Source organism: Microcaecilia unicolor, chromosome 3, assembly GCF_901765095.1.
Source record: "Microcaecilia unicolor chromosome 3, aMicUni1.1, whole genome shotgun sequence".
NCBI lineage: Eukaryota > Metazoa > Chordata > Amphibia > Gymnophiona > Siphonopidae > Microcaecilia > Microcaecilia unicolor.
In genome coordinates this window covers 36,561,293-36,576,425 of record NC_044033.1, presented here as the reverse complement: position 1 = coordinate 36,576,425, position 15,133 = coordinate 36,561,293, and the positions used below count along the sequence as shown (strand labels likewise).

At 47.5% G+C, this 15,133-nt stretch overlaps 1 protein-coding gene across 2 annotated transcripts in view; it reads left to right on the top strand.

Moving 5' to 3' along the window:
• Nucleotides 1-15,133, top strand: part of LOC115465396 (follicle-stimulating hormone receptor-like) — a 355,843-nt gene that overhangs the window by 304,672 nt on the left and 36,038 nt on the right. For both annotated transcript variants that reach the window (XM_030195840.1, XM_030195839.1), the window contains exon 4: nt 11,486-11,560. In XM_030195840.1, the coding sequence (XP_030051700.1) occupies nt 11,486-11,560 (75 nt within the window). The remainder of the gene's footprint in view (nt 1-11,485; nt 11,561-15,133) is intronic.

Genomic DNA, 15,133 nt, shown 5'->3' with positions numbered 1-15,133 from the left:
TGGTCTTTTATGACTTCTCTACTGGCTACCAATAAACACATAGGGGTGAATTCTATATATGGTGCCAAGAAAATCCACACAAAGAAAACGTGCTTAACGCTATTCTATAAACCTCACCACGAGTTAAGCACGGTTTATAGAATATGAATAGTGCACATTCCTGCAACTACAATTTAGGCATGACCATTTATGCCAACTAAAGTCTGGTGTAAATGCCCACGCAAAACTTAGGTGCGGATTGGGCATATTCTATAACAGTGCATGTAATTTTTACAAACGTCCTTGACCCTCCCATGGCCATGCCCCCTTTTGAGATCATAAGTACAAAAGTACCTAAGTATTGCCATACTGGGAAAGACCAAAGGTCCATCAAGCCCAGCATCCTGTTTCCAACAGTGGCCAATACAGATCACAAATACCTGGCAAGATCCCAAAAAAGTACAAAACATTTTATACTGCTTATCCCAGAAATAGTGGATTTTCCCCAAGTTCATTTAATAATGGTCTATGGACTTTTCCTTTGGAAAGCCGTCAAAACCTTTACCACATTCTCTGGCAATGAATTCCAGAGTTTAATTACACGTTGAGTGAAGAAAAGTTTTCTCTGATTCACATTAGAATTTATGCGCACCATATTACAGACTACGCTTATAAAGTTGCACACATAAATTTTAATTGGTGCCAATTAGTACTGATAATTGCTTATTGGCCAATTATTGGCTCCGATTGGCTTGTTAACCAATTATGTTGCAAGCCCAGTTTGGTTGCTCTGCCAAATTTGCAAACAACTGTAGGCACCATATATAGAATCTGGGGTCTAACTTCCTTTGAAAACTGCCCCACTATCTATCTACCTAGTTTTGCTAAATTTTTAATGGAATGATTGAAGACAAATATATAAGTTACAGGGTACAGAGGGCTATGTTTCTCTTTCTGTTTCAGGTTTATGGATAACTTACTGCCCAGGCAAGATGAAGAGTGGCTCCAAAGACATAGGGCTAAATTCAGTAAATGGTGCACAGAAACTGGCACCAAAAAAAATCGGCGCTGAATGTTATTTTATAATGAGTACTCAAAGAATTGAGTGACGATTTCAGCACCCAAATGTGGGTGTCAGGACTTACATCTGGTGAAAAAAACAGGTATAATTCCCATCCCCGGTATTCTATAACATTGCAGACAAATTTTAGGAATGCCCCTGACTCGCCCAAGCAACTCCCATGGCCATGCCCCCCTTTTGAGTTGCACGCTATGAGATCTGGACGTGCCTTTTTCTGGAATAGCATGTAGCAAGATGTGCATGCAAATTCAAATTGGTACCAATTAGCACCCATTATTGGTACTAATTGGCTGGTTAGACAATTTAATTGGGCACACATCTTGGATCAGAACCTAATTTTGGGAGCCATATATATAGAATCCAGGGAATAGTGCTTAAGGAAAAATCCTTTCTCTGTTCAGAATAACTGAGCTAGAGAAATCTCAGTTACTATGAGCAGCTTGTAATTAAGAATTTGAAGGCTATTTACCACAGTGTGGTGATGTATTGCAGTCACTGGGGGTTAACAGCCAAATTTAATGTGCAGCAACTTGCAAAACTTCTACATTAACTGCTGGAGTCGTTCCGAGAAGTTTGCCTTTCAGTTAATGCAGAAACTTTCTTTGCCACCCGTTAATTGAATCCCAAGGGAAACAGGAGTATAAGTACATAAGTAATGCCACACTGGGAAAAGACCATCGAGCCCAGCATCCTGTCCACAACAGCGGTCAATCCAGGCCAAGGGCACCAACATGGCAATGAAAAAAGCATTAAAAATTGCAAAAAAAAAAAAGCATACAGCCTTCAATACTCTTATATGCATGCTAACATTGTTATGTTTTAATTTAAATCTTTTTCTTTTATATAATTGTGAGACTTACTGATTTTTCAAAACAACAACAAGGATGGAGGTTTTGGCATCCGACAGCCCACAAAGCGACATATCAGATCTCTTATAGCGCTTACAGCTATTTCAAGTCCAAGCTCTTAACTGCAATCCTCAATCATTTGCCTCAGCCCCCTATGAGAATCTTTAATAGAAATATAGAAAAACAAAAAAGCGACAACTTATCTTAATAAACACATGATTCATGTATCCATTGAAGTAACATTGACTGCTCCATATTAGTGTACTGTAATTACCTCTATCTATAAAGATACTGAGTGGAGTGGAACGGGTACATGTGAATCGCTTGTTTACTCTTTCCAAAAATACTAGGACTAAGGGACACCCAATGAATCTACTAATTAGTAAATTTAAAACAAATCAGAGAAATTATTACTTCACTCAATGAGTAATTAAACTCTGGAATTCATTACCAGAGAATGTGGTAAAAGCAGTTAACTTAGCAGGGTTTTAAAAAGGTTTGGATAATTTCTTAAAGGAAAAGTACATAAGAAATTATAAAGATGGACTTGGGGAAAATTCACTGCTTATTTCTAGGATAAGCAGCATGAAATGTATTGTACTGTTTTGGGATCTTGCCAGGTCAAGGTACTTGTGACCTGGATTGGCCACTGTTGTCCCAGTTTGGCAACACGTATGCTCTTATGTTAATCCCTTGATTCTATAAGTGGACACCTGCCTTTATGTGCCTTTTTCCCATGTAACTGGACAGACTACCATCATTTTGGAGGTGTAGTGTACACTTACCCACAAAAGTGCCAGCAGGGCACCTAGATGCTAATCTTTAACAGTGCGTGAAAGCGGCACAGCACGTACCTGCAAGGGGCATGTTCACATGGCTGGAACATTTGATGGGCATGGATGGTGCTTCCACTCACAGAATACTTTTGGTTACACACCCCCTTGCAAAAACCTATGGAACTTTGGAAGGCTAAGTGCTTTGAAAATATGCCTCTTAGTCACCTGCAGTCACATAAGGTTGATGGTATAATGTGAGCAGCAGAGCATTGAACAGTCCAAAACTGAACTAGACAAAACTGAACTCTCTGCACTAGACTGATAACCGCCGTTGTTAGTACTGAAAATTGTGCAATACACACTTCCACTTTATGTCTCATGCCGAAATGAACTTTCTATAGCTGATTATCTAACTAATTTTATAATTCACTTTATCATTTAGAAACTTCAATGTAATATCACTGTATCATTCTACTCTACCATGTATGCACCTTAATGCAACATCACCTGTAATTCTCTATCTGGAAATGGCGATCGCCACTACGGCATAATGTAAGCCACATTGAACCTGCAAATTGATGGGAAAATGTGGGATGCAAATGCAACAAATAAATAAATGTTAGGTGCTTCCAGGGCTGGAAATATTGTGTAATGGAATCTGGCTGCCCAGATGCCATTATAGAATAGGATCTTACTGCGTAAGATCAGGGCACCTATATTTGAAGGCGACAAAACAGTGTGACAAGGCGGTGGCAGTAGCTAGAAGGTTGTTAGGCTGTATAAAGAGAGGTGTGACCAGCAGAAGAAAGGGGGTGTTGATGCCCCTATATAAGTCGTTGGTGAGGCCCCACCTGGAGTATTGTGTTCAGTTTTGGAGGCCGTATCTTGTTAAGGATGTAAAAAGAATTGAAGCGGTGCAAAGAAAAGCTACGAGAATGGTATGGGATTTGCGTTACAAGACGTATGAGGAGAGACTTGCTGAACTAAACATGTATACTCTGGAGGAAAGGAGAAACAGGGGTGATATGATACAGACGTTCAAATATTTGAAAGGTATTAATCCGCAAACGAACCTTTTCCGGAGATGGGAAGGTGGTAGAACGAGAGGACATGAAATGAGATTGAAGGGGGGCAGACTCAAGAAAAATGTCAGGAAGTATTTTTTCACGGAGAGAGTAGTGGATGCTTGGAATGCCCTCCTGCGGGAGGTGGTGGAAATGAAAACGGTAACGGAATTCAAACATGCGTGGGATAAGCGTAAAGGAATCCTGTGCCGAAGGAATGGATCCTCAGGAGCTTAGTCAAGATCGGGAGGCGGGGCTGGTGGTTGGGAGACGGGGATAGGGCTGGGCAGACTTATACGGTCTGTGCCAGAGCCGGTGGTGGGAAGCGGGACTGGTGGTTGGGAGGCGGGGATAGTGCTGGACAGACTTGTAAGGTCTGTGCCAGAGCCGGGGTTGGGAGGCAGGGCTGGGGAGGTGAGGATAGTGCTGGGCAGACTTATACGGTCTGTACCTGTGCCAGAGCCGGTGGTTGGGAGGTGGGGCTGGTGGTTGGGAGGCGGGGATAGTGCGGGGCAGACTTATACGGTCTGTGCCCTGAAGAGTATAGGTACAAATCAAAGTAGGGTATACACAAAAAGCAGCAAATATGAGTTATCTTGTTGGGCAGACTGGATGGACCGTGCAGGTCTTTTTCTGCCGTCATCTACTATATGTAGTGCTCACTTATAGAGTTGTCTCCTAATGTAAGGCATGGTATCTGCCATGCCTGTTCTGTGCCCCTTACATATTAGATGTTTAATGCAGGAATTAGCATGTGATGTCAAGGCACCATATTAACTGTACACATTTCTAATAGTGCTCACTATTTAAAACTAGTGTGTGCTTTTCAAATATAGAGGCAGATTCTAAATATGGCTTTAAAAAAAACATGTTTAGCGCTATTTTGTAAACCTTGCCTTAAGTTAGGCGCAGTTTATAGAATACGCGTAGCGCTGTCCCACAACTAAAATTTAGGTGCAGCCATTTAAGCCAATTAAAACCTGGTGTAAATGCCCATGTCTTATTTGGGCTCATTTTGTAACGGTGCGCGTAATGTTCAGGAACGCTTACAACCTGCCAATTCCCCTTCCATGGCCACTCCCCCTTTTGTGATTCTCACATTAGAATCTACGTGCACCACTTTACAGAATATGCCTAGCTAGTTGCGTACATAAATTCTAAATAGTGCCAATTAGTACCGATAATTGCTTATCACCCAGTGCTGATTAGCTTGTTAAACAATTAAGTTGCGCACGCAAATCAGCTATGCGTGCAGATTTGTATGTGTAACTTTAGTCGCCGTGTATAGAATGTGGGGAAATAGTGCACAATGGGGTCCTTTTACTAAGCCGCGGCAAAAAGTGGCTTGCTGTAGTGTAGGTGTGGGTTTTGAGCGCACGCAGAAATATTTTTCAGCGCATGTACCAAAAATGCCTTTTTTCCTCCCTGAAAATGGACATGTGGCAAAATCAAAATTGTCGCACATCCATTTTGGGTGTCTGACCTTACCACCAGCCGTGGACCTAGCGGTAAGGAATCTGCGCGGTAATGACGTAGCGGACGTGCGCCAAAAATGAAATTACCGCTAGAACAACATGGTAGTCGGGCAGTAAGTTCATTTTGGCGCACGTTGGGTGCGTGCAGATACTTACGCGGCTTAGTAAAAGGGGCCCAATGTTAATGTCAGATGAAATGTGATGAAAATGGTAAAATTATGTATAATCATACCTGATAATTTTCTTTCCATTAATCATAGCTGATCAATCCATAGACTGGTGGGTTGTGTCCATCTACCAGCAGGTGGAGATAGAGAGCAAACTTTTGCCTCCCTATATGTGGTCATGTGCTGCCGGAAACTCCTCAGTATGTCGATATCAAAGCTCCATCTGCAGGACTCAGCACTTAGAGAATTACACCCACAAAGGGACACTCTGCCCAGCTCACCACCGCCGAAACGGGGGAGGGGAATTAACCCAGCTCATCCCCACACAAGTGGGGGAGGGGAATTAACCCAGCTCATCCCCACAGGAGGGGAATCCGTCCAGCTCATCCCCGTGGAGCGGGGGAGGGACACCACACCCGCCGATGCGGGGGGATCTGGCTTATCCTGCAACCGCAACCGCGGGAGGAGCTGACTGACCCTAGCACCGCCGAAGCGGGAGGGGTACAAAACTGCCCTACAACCGCACGAAGCGGGAGGGAGTGCCGGCAGAATTTATGTCTCAATCCAGCCCCGTAAAACGGAGGGGAGAGGAATGCAGCAGCTCACTGTAACACAAACTCGTCTCAACTCTTGAAGAATCCAAGTGAAAAAACTTGAACCCGAAGTCTTCCTGAAGTAACTGAAGACTAAACTTGAACCTGAAATGCAACCAGAATAGAAACCATACAGATATCTGGGCGGGGCTATGGATTGATCAGCTATGATTAATGGAAAGAAAATTATCAGGTATGATTATACATAATTTTACCTTCCATATCATCAAGCTGATCAATCCATAGACTGGTGGGATGTACCGAAGCAGTACTCACCCAGGGCGGGACATAGAAATCCCTGAACTCAACACTGAAGCTCCACACCGGGCCTCCGCCCGTGCCGCCACAGTCAAGCGGTAATGCTTGGAGAATGTATGGGCCGATGCCCAAGTTGCCGCCTTGCATATCTCTTCCAAGGAGACGGACCCGGCCTCTGCCATCGAGGCCGCCTGAGCTCTAGTGGAGTGAGCCTTCAGCTGGATAGGCGGCACCTTCCCCGCGGCCACCTAAGCCGCGGCAATGACTTCCTTGACCCATCTTGCCACTGGAGGCTTAGCAGCCTGCAGACCCTTACGAGGACCTGCCAACAGGACAAACAGATGATCAGATTTCCGGAAATCATTGGTCACTTCCAAGTATCTGATGATGACTCGTCTCACATCCAGATATTTAAGAGCAGAGTACTCCTCTGGGTAGTCCTCCCTACGAAAGGAAGGGAGACAGAGCTGCTGATTCACATGGAAGCGAGAAACAATCTTGGGCAGGAAGGAAGGCACTGTGCGAATAGTCACTCCTGCCTCAGTGAACTGCAGAAAAGACTCTCGACATGAGAGTGCCTGGAGCTCGGAAACTCTTCTGGCTGAAGGATAGCCACCAAAAAGACTGCTTTCAACGTCAGGTCTTTCAGAGATGCCCTCAACAAGGGTTCAAAAGGCGGCTTCTGTAATGCTCTGAGCACCAGGTTAAAATTCCACGCAGGCACCATTGAGTGCAGAGGAGGGCGCAGGTGCTTAACTCCCTTGAGAAAACGCACCACATCTGGCTACGAAGCCAGGGAAGCACCCTTCAGGCGGTCCCTGAAGCAAGCCAGGGCCGCTACCTGGACTTAAAGGGAACTGAGCGACAGGCCTTTCTCCAGACCTTCTTGCAGGAATGCCAACACTGAAGAAATTGGAGCAGCGAATGAAGAAAATGAGCCTGCTTCGCCACGCTGCAAAGGTACACCAAACCCTGGCGTAAGCAGTAAAAGTAGAGCACTTCCTCGCTCTCAGCATAGTGGCGATGACCTTGTCTGAGAAGTCCTTCTTCCTCAGACGCTGCCGCTCAATAGCCAGGCCGTAAACCCAAAGGGGGAGGGATCCTCCATCACCACGGGACCCTGATGTAACAGACCCTGCTCCACTGGCAGCCCCACCAGGATTATCCAGCCCGGATGCTTTGCCAATCGGTCTAGCACCCTGCCCAACATGGGCCAGGGCGGGAACACATAGAGAAGCTCTTGTGTTGGCCACTGTTAGAGGAGAGCATCGACTCCCAGAGATCGAGGGTCCCGTCCTCTGCTGAAAAAACGCGGCACTTGGCAACTGGCCGATGACGCCAATAGATCTAGGCTCGGCTGGCCCCAGCGCTTCGTGATATCCAAGAACGCCTGAGCCGATAACTGCCACTCTCCGGGATCCAAGGTATGGCGACTGAGAAAGTCCGCCTTGACATTCATGACTCCGGCAATGTGGGCTGCTGACAGCTGCTCCAGGCTCGCTACCGCCCACTGGCATAGATTCACGGCTGCCTTGGCTAGAGGGGCGCTCTTGGTACCTCCCTGGCGGTTGACATAGACCACAGCCGTGGCATTGTCCAACAGGACCCGTACTGGCTTCAACGCCAGTACCGGGATGAACTCCAAAAAAACGCCAACCGAATGGCTCTGAGTTCCAGGAGGTTGATAGACCACTTTGCCTCTGCAGGAGACCAGAGCCCCTGCGCTGTCCTTCCCAAGAAGAGGGCTCCCCAGCCCGACAAAGAGGCGTCCGTCGTGACGACAATCCACTCCGGGGGCATTCCTGCAGACAACTTGTCTGTCTGCGTCCACCAGCTCAGCGCCTTGCGCACTGCTGGGTCCAAGGGAAGGCGCACAGCATAATCCTCCGACATCGGAGTCCAGCGCAGCAGCAGAGATTGTCGAAGTGGTCTCATATGAGCCCTGGCCCAGGGCACTACATCCATCGTGGCCGACATAGAGCCCAACAGCTGCACATAGTCCCAAGTCCGAATAGGAGAGGCTACTAGGAACTAGTCCACCTGAGCCTGAAGCTTGACAATCCAATTGTCTGGCAGGAACACTCTGCCCACTTGGGTGTCGAATCGAACTCCCAGATGCTCCAGGGACTGAGTCGGGCGCAGCTGGCTTTTCTCCCAGTTGATGATCCACCTCAGGGAGCTCGAAAGAGCAACCACCCGGTTCACAGCTTTGCCGCACTCTGCATAAGAGGGGCTTGGATCAACCAGTCGTCCAGATAAGAATGGACTTGAACTCCTTCCTTCCACAGGAAGGCCGCGATGACCACCATTACTTTGGAGAAGGTCCGCGGAGCAGTAGCCAACCCGAACGGGAGGGCTCTGAACTGGAAGTGTCGACCAGTACTGCAAAACGCAAAAAGCGTTGATGAGGAGGCCAGATGGGAATATGCAAGTACGCGTCCTTGAAGTCCAAGGATGCCAGGAACTCTCCTGCCTTCACTGCCGCTATAACAGAGCGGAGGGTCTCCATGCGAAAGTGCCGAACTTTCAAGGCCCAATGGACCCCTTGAGGTCGAGGATAGGCCGTACAGAACCTCCTTTCTTTGGAATCACAAAGAAAAAGGAGTAACGTCCCTTGCCAGGCTGATTCTCTGGCACCGGAACGACTGCCCCCAGGCGGAACAGATTGTCCAAGGTCTGCTGCACTACCACAGCTTTGACCGGAGACTTGCAGGGAGAGAGTACAAACCCGTCTTTTAAGGGTCGGCAGAACTCTAGCTTGTAGCCGTCTCTGATGACTTCCAGCACTCAAGCGTCTGAAGTTATTGTGGTCCACTCGCCCATAAACGAGGACAGCCGTCCTCCAATCTGCACTGAGGCGTGGACCAAGGCCCCGTCATTGGGTACGAGACCCTGGGGGAGGACCGGAGGGAGCACCTCCGGGACGGCAGTCTCTGCGAAAGGAATGCTGCTTGGGGGAGAAGTTCCTCTTGAAGGAAGAGAGGGCAGAGGAGCCCGACCTGCCCGGGCGGTACCGACGGGCTTCCTGAGCCCGTCCTCTGGAGGTACCAGGGCGAGTACTAGCCCGAGCCCTGACCTCTGGTAACTTCTTGCCCTTAGACGTGCCGAGATCGGTCACGATTTTGTCCAGCTCGACCCCAAAGAGCAGCTTGCCTTTAAAAGGCAATCTAGCCAGGCGGGATTTAGAGGCATGGTCAGCAGACCAATGTTTCAGCCAAAGCCACCGCCGCGCAGAGATTGTCTGAGCCATGCCTTTAGCTGAGGCTCTCAAGACATCATACAGCAAGTCTGCCAAACAGGCTAAGCCCGATTCCAGGGCCGGCCAAACAGCCCTCAAGGAATGATCCGAGGGGGAAGCCCGCTGCACCATAGTCAGGCACGCCCTGGCCACATAGGAGCCGCAAACTGAGGCCTGCAAACTTAAAGCAGCCGCCTCAAAGGACGACCTTAAGGCCGCCTCCAATCCTCTGTCTTGGGCGTCCTTTAGGGCCGTGCCACCTTCCACTGGTAACGCCGTTTTCTTAGTCACCGCAGTGATTAAAGAATCCACGGTAGGCCACAGAAAGGCCTCACGTTCACCTTCAGGCAAAGGATAGCGGCGGGACATAGCCCTAGCCACTTTAAGGCTCGCTTCCGGGACATCCCATTGAGCCGAAATTAAGGAGTGCATGGCATCATGCATGTGGAAGGTTCTAGGCGGGCGCTTCGTCCCCAGCATAATGGCAGAGCCAACAGGGGCTGAGGGAGAGACGTCCTCCGGAGAGGAAATCTTCAAAATGCCCATGGCCTGCACTAACAGGTTGGGCAAAACCTCTGAGCTAAAGAACCGCTGCAGAGGGGTCATCCGCTCCATCCGAGCGGGGATCCGTCTCCTCCAAGGAATCCGCAAAGGACCGTTGGGAGACCTCAGACACGCTGCCCTCATCTACATTGGAGGAGACAAAGTCCTCCAAGGCCTGGGAATCAACCCGAGGGCGTTTACCTCTGGGAACCTCAACCTCTTTACCAGACGAGGGAGCAGGGGCAGCGTTTAGCATGAGGAAAGCCTGATGCAGCAGCAAAACAAACACGGGGGAGAAACCCCCCAGACTGTGCACTTCCGCAGCCTGGGCAACAGCCCTAGACGCACCCTCAACCGGCGCTCGCAAGAGTGGGGGAGAGACATGCTGCGCATCCAAAATGGCGTCCGGCACGACACTCCGCGAAGGAGCCGCGCGGGAAGAACGGCGCTTAACTTTAGCCACTTTTGTGCCGTCGCCCAAATTAAGGGCGTTCATGGCATTAATGTCTCCAACCTCAAGGGCGGCCCACGAAGAAGCCGTCCGAGCCGCGTGGCCGGCCAAGATGGTGGAGGCGAGGAGCGGGGGATGGGCGTTTATGGCGGGAAAAACCGCCACGCCGGAGGAAGGACCGGGACATTCATCGGTCACGAAACTGTCACCCAACAAGGGCGAATCAGGCTGTAAGACCCCCGCATCCCCTCTAGAAGCGCTCAAGCGATCCGGGGAGCGACCCTTTGCGCCCTCGCCCTCCGACGCCATATGCCACGAGGAGAAGAATCGGGGAACCCCCTGCCCGCTATAAAAAGGTAAAAATTACCTGCTGTCCGCTCCGAGCTGTAACGAACTGGTGTCCCAGTGAGTAGCTGCAATGAACGTTTAAATAAACGTCGAAATAAACGCCTTTAAGGACGTTTAAATTTTTTTTTTTTTTTTTTTTTTTTTAACGGAGCCAGCGGGAGGGGGGAGAAAAAGAGGGACCTGGCACCACCAGGTTTGCACTTGCTCAAAAGAGCCCTCAACCCCAGGCACTCAACAAAACCTAAAAATTAGGCTTGGAGGCCTAGCCAGAGCTGCTGCTGTGTGTGACCACCACCTGCTGAGATAGAGAACATACTGAGGAGTTTCCGGCAGCACATGACCACATATAGGGAGGCAAAAGTTTGCTCTCTATCTCCACCTGCTGGTAGATGAACACAACCCACCAGTCTATGGATTGATCAGCTTGATGATATGGAATCTGGTATTTTACTGTGGTTTTAATTATAAAAGACTTGAAATTACATAGGAAACATTGTTTGACATGTCCTATATTGTTTCAAATGATTGCAAATCCCTATTAATGTCAATAAAACACTTTTTATCTACATAAATTACTTCAAATATTGACTTCTAAATGAACTGAGCTTCATCGTATCAACATGAATCGGTCAGATGACTTAACTTCATACTTTCTCCTTTACAGAAAAATTGAGAAAGCAAACAGCCTTGTGTACATTCACCCAGATGCCTTCCAGGATCTTCCTAACCTCAGATATCTGTAAGAGTTTGAATGATGTTACAATGGCTTTTACCTTATTTTGTCTAACAAAAAATATATAATTCTGCCTCTTCTAAAGCTCCTTAAACAAATAGCAGTAGTCAGACTAGTCTAATAAGAGGAGTGGCCTAGTGGTTAAAGCAACAGTCCTGCAATCCAGAGGTTATGGGTTCAAATCCCACTGCTGCTCCTTGTGATCTTGGGCAAGTCACTTAACCCTCCATTGCCTCAGGTACAAACTTAGAGTGTGAGCCCTCCTGGGACAGAGAAATATCCAGGGTACCTGAATGTAACTCACCTTGAGCTACTACTGAAAAAGGTGTGAGAGAGCAAAAGCTAAATAAATATTTGAGATTCTACATGGAATGTTAATGTTGCTATTCCACTAGCAACATTCCATGTAGAAGCCTGCCCTTGCAGATCAGCAACCTGTGCAGGCTTCTGTTTCTGTGAGTCTGACGTCCTGCACGTACGCAAGGGCAGGCTTCTACATGGAATGTTGGCAGTGGAGGAGTGGCCTAGTGGTTAGAGCACTGGTCTTGTAATCCAGAGGTGGCCGGTTCAAATCCCGCTGCTGCTCCTTGTGATCTTGGGCAAGTCACTTAACCCTCCATTGCCTCAGGTACAAGCTTAGATTGTGAGCCCTCCTGGGACAGAGAAATATCCAGGGTACCTGAATGTAACTCACCTTGAACTACTACTGAAAAAGGTGTGAGCAAAATCCAAATAAAGGTTTGAGGTTCATTAGTTTGGTGGGCCACTTTCTATGAGAGACATCAAAGAGGTGGGAAAATGTCATATATAAATTCATAATACTAACTTATCAAATTTATATTTCTTTACCATACCTTCTGTGCAGAAGGAATGGATCCTCAGAAGCTTAGCCGAAATTGGGTGGCGGAGCAGGTGGGGGGAAGAGGGGTTGGTGGTTGGGAGGCGAGGGCAGACTTATACGGTCTGTGCCAGAGCCGGTGATGGGAGGCGGGACTGGTGGTTGGGAGGCGGGAAGTACTGCTGCGCAGACTGGAACGGTCTGTGCCCTGAATAAGGCAGGTACAAATCAAGGTAAGGTTTACACATATGTTTGTCTTGTTGGGCAGACTGGATGGACCGTGCAGGTCTTTTTCTGCCGTCATCTACTATGTTACCAGGTATAACAAAATATGTTGTTAATTTTGGACTGTGTAGACCATCATATAACTCATATTGACACAACAAATTTGTAATGCAGATCACTATTTCATGGTTACAATCAGAAGTCCATATACTGGTCCTGATATTCAAAGCAATATAAGCAGACAGGATAGGCTCCTGCCCGCTTACATTTTGCTTAGTGGGCCAACTGCTGATATTCAGTGGCACTCAACTGGGCAGTGCTGCAGAATATTGGCACTTACACTGGTCTTCCTGTCTCACAATGTTGTCGCCTTCAAACCCTGCAAACTGCTGACATCCGTTTCCTGTGTAAGGCCCGTAGGTCTGATCCAGCTTCCCTTTTACTTCTGTCTCTTCATTGGCTCTCGGTGAAATACCAGGCCTAGTTCAAAATACTGTGAATCACCCACAAACCCTTCACTCTGTTAACATGCACTGTTAGTTACCAAATCCCATTGCTTCATTTCAGTGTTTGTAGAAGTTAACACCATTAATACATGTTTTGTTCCACAGGCAAATGCAATGGGAATTGGTAACACCATTAACATTCCCCCTCCCCCCCCCCCCCCCCCCCCCCCCCCCCCCCCCCACGAGGTCCATGTTATGCAGTGGGAACTGGTACTAATAGTACATATTCATTCTCTCTCTCTCTCTCTCTCTCTCTCTCTCTCTCTATGTCTATATATCTATCCATACATATATATCAGGGAATATCAACCAGAAAGTTTTCATTTTGTATCATTCCTGTGCTGTTTATAGGAATTTTCATTGTATTCAATTTCATTTCATTCATTTTTAAAAGCTGAAGCTGCGGGAAGAATTAGCCGTGGATATTCTTACAATTAAAATGGATAGCCTTACAAAATTACATCACAAACCCACCCAGTTATTAAAGTCCACCTTCTATCCTGCCTAACACCTTCCTTCTTTCCTCCCTCACTTAATCTTTGTACATTACTAATTGTATCTGATATCATGGAATGATTATGTCATAACCAAACTCTGTAAGCCACATTGAGCCTGCCAATAGGTGGGAAAATGTGGGATACAAATGCAATAAATAAATAAATAAAAAATATTCAGTGCCGGACCATGTCCAGGCACTAGCACTGTACATCTGGGACTAATTCCTAACATGCTAGCTGCCAGGTCTTAAGTGGGGCACTGGCTGAATATCAGCTGGGTCCCACATAAGGAAAACCAGGTGCTCCCCTGTCCCGATTCCACCCTCCCACCCCGATGCAAATGATTGGCCCAGCCTGTGCCCCATCTCCCCCCCCCCCCCCCCCCCCACACACACACACGCTCTGGTGGTCTAGGGGGTCCTATGGGCAGGAGCAATGGCCATTCATGGATCCAACCTCAAAATGGCCACAGTGCAGTGGCATAGCCAAGGGTGGGCCCAGGCCCACCCACTTTGGGCTCAGGCCCATCCAGTAGCAGCACACCTATGATGTGTGGCTGGCAGGGATCCCAAAACCCCATTAGCCAAAAACTCCCAACAACTGTCCTTCCTGCATACCTTTTAAATAGCAGATCTTCACTTGCTGTGAGCAGCAACTGATACATACTGCTCGCACTGACCCCACAGCCTTCCCTCTGATGTATTCCCACCTATGCGGAAACAGGAAGATGCATCAGAGGGAAGGCTGCGGGGCCAACACTGCCAGTGAAAATCTGCTATTTAAAATGCATGTGGGGGAGTGGGATGTTTGAGAGATCATATGGCATGCAGGTGAGAGAGGGAGATACCAAATCACTTATGGGACAAGGTGAAGTTCTTCTGCCCACCCATCTTGGGCCCAGGCCCACCCAAAATTGGGTGTCTGACTACGCCACTGCCACAGTGACCCCTAGCGGCAATCTTGCAGTATTCACCCTGGCACTAACAGGACCGTGCAAGAGCGGTTAGTGGTGATATTCAGCAGCAGCATCCAGTTAAGTGCCACTGAATATTTATTTATTTGTTTGTTTGTTTGTTTGTTTGTTTGTGACATTTATATCCCACATTATCCCACACAAGTTTGAGTTCAATGTGGCATACAATAAACAGTATAGGTTATTATATATCAATATCAGTGAAAAGCCATTTAACCAGGCAGGAGAACTGCCCTGTTAAATCGCTTTGATTATCGAGCAGTAAACACATACTTTTGAAAACACATACATCTGGACCCTATCACCCAGAGCACCTATATTACTGTTCACTAGATCTGCCCATATACTTTTACCTATGCATAAGATGGACCACTTTCAAAATGTCCTCTGTCTTAGCCACAGAAATGGTTTTGAAAATTACCTTTTAAAGGGCGACCTTGAAAATATCTGCAGACACTAGAAATGCTTGTAGAGAAAACTGCTCATGCATTTTAGTGACTTGTAAATCATCAATACCCTTTACTGTGCTTTCTCTCCTGT